The sequence below is a fragment of the Xiphophorus maculatus genome, chromosome 10 (genome assembly GCF_002775205.1).
Source record: "Xiphophorus maculatus strain JP 163 A chromosome 10, X_maculatus-5.0-male, whole genome shotgun sequence".
Taxonomy (NCBI): domain Eukaryota; kingdom Metazoa; phylum Chordata; class Actinopteri; order Cyprinodontiformes; family Poeciliidae; genus Xiphophorus; species Xiphophorus maculatus.
Window position 1 is genome coordinate 12,052,738 of NC_036452.1, and position 5,197 is coordinate 12,057,934.

Genomic DNA, 5,197 nt, shown 5'->3' on the forward strand with positions numbered 1-5,197 from the left:
TTTTCACTTTTATTCTAGTATTGCCTGCTAAAGATACCTTTACAAGAATGTTTGACTTGACATTTCAAAATATAATAACTTTCAACATTATTTTGCACACCAAGATGCTTGTGAAACAGTTTTTCTTTTGGTATAAAACTGAGAAATTGCAACACACAGTCAGTCTGAGGCATGTGACATAGATGTAAACTGTCATCAAAAAAGAAGGCAGGACTTTTGCATGTTGGCATCGTTGATACAGGGGTATACGAAGGTCAACAAAACAGAGAGCTGGTTTTATTGGCTCGTGGTAGCTGAGGTTAAGCCCACAGGATTGTTTATAAGAGTGCAAGCTCCTCAGAGCTCTTGGTGCAGGAACAGGAAAACAACCTGGGACATGCTCAACAGCTCAAACAACACAGGTACGTTCAGTTTTGGAAAGTGGAAGTTTTAATGTAAATTGAAAATGACTGCTTTTATACACGGAGATACTTATAGAGACCAAAGGAAAATGTTGGATTTAGCAAAGTAATATCTTTCTACCAAGATATTGGAAAGCAGTTAAATGTATTTGCATTTGTAATCTAAATGGTCTTTGATGTAATATTGTAAAATAGTTCCCCCCCAATAACCTTCCAGAGTCCCAAAGATTAATTAAATTTACTGTTATACTTTATTTATTTATTTACTATTTATCAACCTGCATAATATGTTGAGCCCGAGCACTTAATTTAAATGAAACATTTACTAGTTTTACTACCTCTATAAATCCACCAAACTTAATCTTTCAGGATGTCTGATTGTGGTTCAGCACAATCTTAGCTCACACATGACTGACTCGTGATTTGTTTTTTGTTTTGTTTTGTTTTTTATGTTCCCATTTCTCTTCTCATTAAAAATGGTATGTGCATGCAATTCAGAAGGAAATCTGAGATATTGATATTTTTCTTAAAAAGCAAAAAAGCCAGAAATCAAAGAAGTTGTGGTGGCATTCCTGAACAGAAACATGACACACTTGTTACACACAGCCGTGAAAAAATGACTGAAATAATAACTGCAGCCCACTCAAACTTGGCGACATCCCTTAGTCAGTGGGGGACAATCTCACTTTCAGCCTTATTTAAAAGATGCTGGTTTTCCTGATATTGCTATGCTTTGTTGAATATTTTATAGTGAAGTGCGTAACATCAGGCCGCTAAATAAAGAACCCACCAACAATCATTAGTAAAAAATTTAAAACGATTCCAAATCCAGACTGTACATTTCTAAAGCCAGAGTTTTCATGTGTAAAACACATAATATTATTAATGTCACTTTTTTTCTTTAGCTTTGTATTTTCAAAAATTAAAGAAAACTATTTAATTGCTTTTAAGTAAAATAAAATTGTGCAAAATTCTAGGTTTGTTCAATTTAATTAAGATAAAAGTTAAGAAGTTAAATTTGATTTCATGATTATTTTGGAAAGCTGGAAGAGATGAACAATATTTCTTCCGACAAATACTGTATGTGGTCTATTAAACACAGACCTGATTCATCTAGCTATCTTATACCGTAAACGCAGCAACTTTTTAAATGTAGATTTAAATATTTCAATTTAAAAATTTAGTTAGTATTTCTGTGCACATGTAAAAAAAAAAATGCCACTTGACTTGTCTTTGGAGTAGATTTAGTACCAACTGAGAAATACGCTAAAATCTGGAAAACATCAAAAGCAAAGCGAAGAAGCTGATGACTCAGAGCGGGAGAGTTAGGAGATTTGGTGGCATGCAACATAAAGTGTTATCACTTAAATAAATGAACAAAAATATGAAATAGGTTCTTTCGGTAAATTTAAGTTTTTCAAGAATGACAAATTTCAGTTTGTCATTCTTGTACGTTGTCGTATGACAACATACTTGCATGTACGTTGTCGGCGCATTAAAAGTTGGAGTGTAGATTGGATGGAAAACCCCTGATATGCTATGTTGCTATTTTATTTGAGTATTCGGACTGCGTATTTGAGAATGACTTGCGAGATTTGCCAAATTCATTTCAGAATTTTTTTTAATTACATCAAGTTAATTACATAAAGTTACCACTTTGAATCGCGGATGTGACAAAAAGTTTGCATTTGATGGTTTTGGAAGACATATAATTCAGATTCATTGTCTCCTTTTGACCATTTTTATTAGTCTTTAACCTGGACACAAATATTATTTTTTTTCCTCTTTTTAATTTACAACACAACTGCTGTTTTCCACTCATTTCCGACTTTTAGAAGCAGAACTTGTTATTCTGCAAGTTACATTGAAATTGAATTAATTTCAACGTAACATTTAACTTATTTCTGATGATTATAAGAAACCTTAGAAATAATTTCTAGCGGATAACACACTCCCATTACCATTACAAATCGATCCAGAAAGAAATGTTCCACTTACCTTTTCAGAAAACCTCCATAACAAAGACTTGATCTCTTAGTAATGAAATTTATTCTTAAAAGTAAAGAGGACAATTTAACACTGTTATCTGCCTCATTGCTAGCAGAGTGGCATAGCGAAACATAAAATGAAAAAAAAGTGATTGTGAAAACTGCCTATAAAGGCTCTTAGCACGCGACACTGACTGATCTGTCGACCGTCTAGCTACCCACGATTTCCCCTCTGCCAACGACCTGATGCCAGTGTCACGCAACGCGCTTCGGTATGACTAAAGTGTCTCTGCTGCTTACTCAAACTGAAGAGCAGAGCTGCAGCTCCTTGACTTTTAGTCTGCTTGTACCAGCTTGTATTTCCTGATCTCTTGACATAGTGGGCAGAACTCTTCTCAAAATGAATCCAGGCTTCATGTAAATTGGAACTTGTCATGCGATAGAACAATAGTACGTCCTCACGCACACTAGCTGTGGCTTGGCATTTTGCACAAATCTGAAATGACTCACAATATTCACCATTGGCTGATCAAAAAGCTATTAGTTTAATGTGTAGGAGGTTCTGGGGTTCAGCTTAGCTTTACCACTTACAGACAAAATTTTGAAATAGTTCCACTTAATCATATTTTTTAAAATTCGAGTTCTACTAATTAAATAGCTGAAAGAACTATTATAGTATAAACAATTGAATGTACTCTGTTTAGACGATATGTTTCTTTAACTTTGAGTTTTCAGTTAAGGATGTGATTGTGTTTTAGTCACCAAACTTCACTGCATGAAGAATTTACATGTTTTCTTTCTGTTTCCCCACAGGGACAATGGACTACTCCCATTGTGAAAATCTCAGCTACAGTGATCTTTATGACTGTTTGGATAACTTAAACGTCAGCAATATCACATCTGACTATGAAGCTGACTTTTGCGAGGCCACTGAAAACGAGAAGTATTTCATCTCAATGTTCCAGACATGTGCTTTTTGCTTGATTTTCTTCGTGGGAGTTTTGGGAAACTGTCTGGTGATCGCCACCTTTGCTCTCTACCGACGCCTCCGGCTTCGTTCCATGACTGATGTGTTTCTCTTCCACCTAGCGTTGGCTGATCTCCTCCTGCTCCTCACTCTCCCTTTGCAGGCATCCTACACTCACTGGGGTTGGATTTTCCCAGATGCCCTCTGCAAAGTGATGCGTGCATGCTATGCCATCAATACATACAGTGGACTGCTGCTGCTGGGCTGCATCAGCGTTGACCGCTACATGGTTGTGGCACGAGCCCAACAGATGCTACGACTGCGCAGCCAGATACTAATGGCAGGGAAAGTTGCTGCTGTAGTTGTCTGGATCATTGCCATTCTCTTGAGCTTGCCTGAAATCCTCTACTCTCGGGTTTCTGAGTTTGGTGAAGAGGCACACTGTGTCATGCAAAAGAGTGGGCATGTCAAGATGGTCACCAATGGAGCCATCATTGCTGTCTTTTGTGTGTCTCTTATCACCATGGTGATATGCTACACTTCCATAGGTGTGGTTCTGTGGGAAGGCCACGTACATCGCCGTGGGAAGCAGTGGCACCGGCAGCGCACGCTAAAGCTCATGGTTGCCCTGGTGCTGGTTTTCCTGATCTTCCAGCTTCCATACACGGTGGTTTTGTCTCGGAAAATAGCGGGGCAGTTCTGCGCTCTGATGGGGGAGTACATCACCTGCACTCTTGCATACGCACGCTGTTGCCTCAACCCCATCCTGTATGCACTGGTTGGCGTACGTTTTCGCAAAGACGTGCTGCAGCTCATGCATGACTCTCGCTGTCCATGTGGACTGCAGCTGAAGCTGCACAGTATCCACTCCACATCCAACTCTGCCTCTTCTCGTGGTCTCACTGTGCTCTCAGTTGTCTCCCCAACATCACCTGATCACAATTACTCCAGTAGTGATGGATTAAACCCTCTCAAGTTTCAGTTTCCAACAAGTGAATAATCTTGAAAATACGTAGAACATAAGTGTCTTTGCTTTAAATATGTCATTTAGTATAATGAACGGACATTAGAAATCAGTTTAAACGTCATTAGATCCTCTCCTCAATTTCTGTACTGGTTTCCAGCAGCATCTGCAGCTGATTGAGAAAGATGACTCTTCACAACAAAGCAGATCCTATCAGTCGCTTTTAGATTTTCCAAACTCCAGTCTCATGTGTCAAGGAGCTTCTGATAAAAACTACTGTTCTTTAAAATGCTGAATATTACTGAAGTAATAAATTGTACAGATTTTTCCACTCAGCATGAACAGATGTTAATTGTTGTTGGTCAAAGCTAAAAAATGGAGGAGCAGCATTTAATTTTTATACACAACTTTTATACAGCTTACATATTAATACCCAACTATTAGATAATAACGTCTCACTTTATTGTAAAGAAATTCACCGCAGCCTTGGGATTTGTTAAACATGTAAATATTTTCATATTTTTTTGTTTTGCTTTCGATTTTTGTAACTTATTGCATAATACATCATTTATTTTTGCTGTACAAAGCTTGTTCTGTTTTCTATGAAGAACCATTAAATGACTTGTTGTTGAAATTCAAATAAACCAGTGATATATTGCCTCTTCTTTGTTGCCTGTTTTTTTTTTTTTATCATTCTCTCTGGAGGTTAATAAATATTCACCTGAAAATAAAAATTCAGACTTTTCATCAAATTCATTGTAATCTTGGCCATTTTGACTTGGTGCAGTCAAAGTAGTATATTGTGGTTCAAAGTCAGACTCTATCTAAACTTACAGCAGTTGTCTTAATATGCAATCTAATCAACTTTCTCATAATT

General features: G+C 37.1%; 1 protein-coding gene across 1 annotated transcript; it reads left to right on the forward strand.

Moving 5' to 3' along the window:
* Positions 1 to 220: 220 nt before the first annotated feature.
* Positions 221 to 4,977, forward strand: LOC102234235 (C-X-C chemokine receptor type 6-like). Its single transcript, XM_005794802.2, has 2 exons — positions 221 to 401; positions 3,203 to 4,977. The coding sequence occupies exons 1-2, from the start codon at positions 221 to 223 to the stop codon at positions 4,354 to 4,356; spliced, it is 1,335 nt and encodes a 444-aa protein (XP_005794859.2). The 3' UTR covers positions 4,357 to 4,977.
* Positions 4,978 to 5,197: the final 220 nt, after the last annotated feature.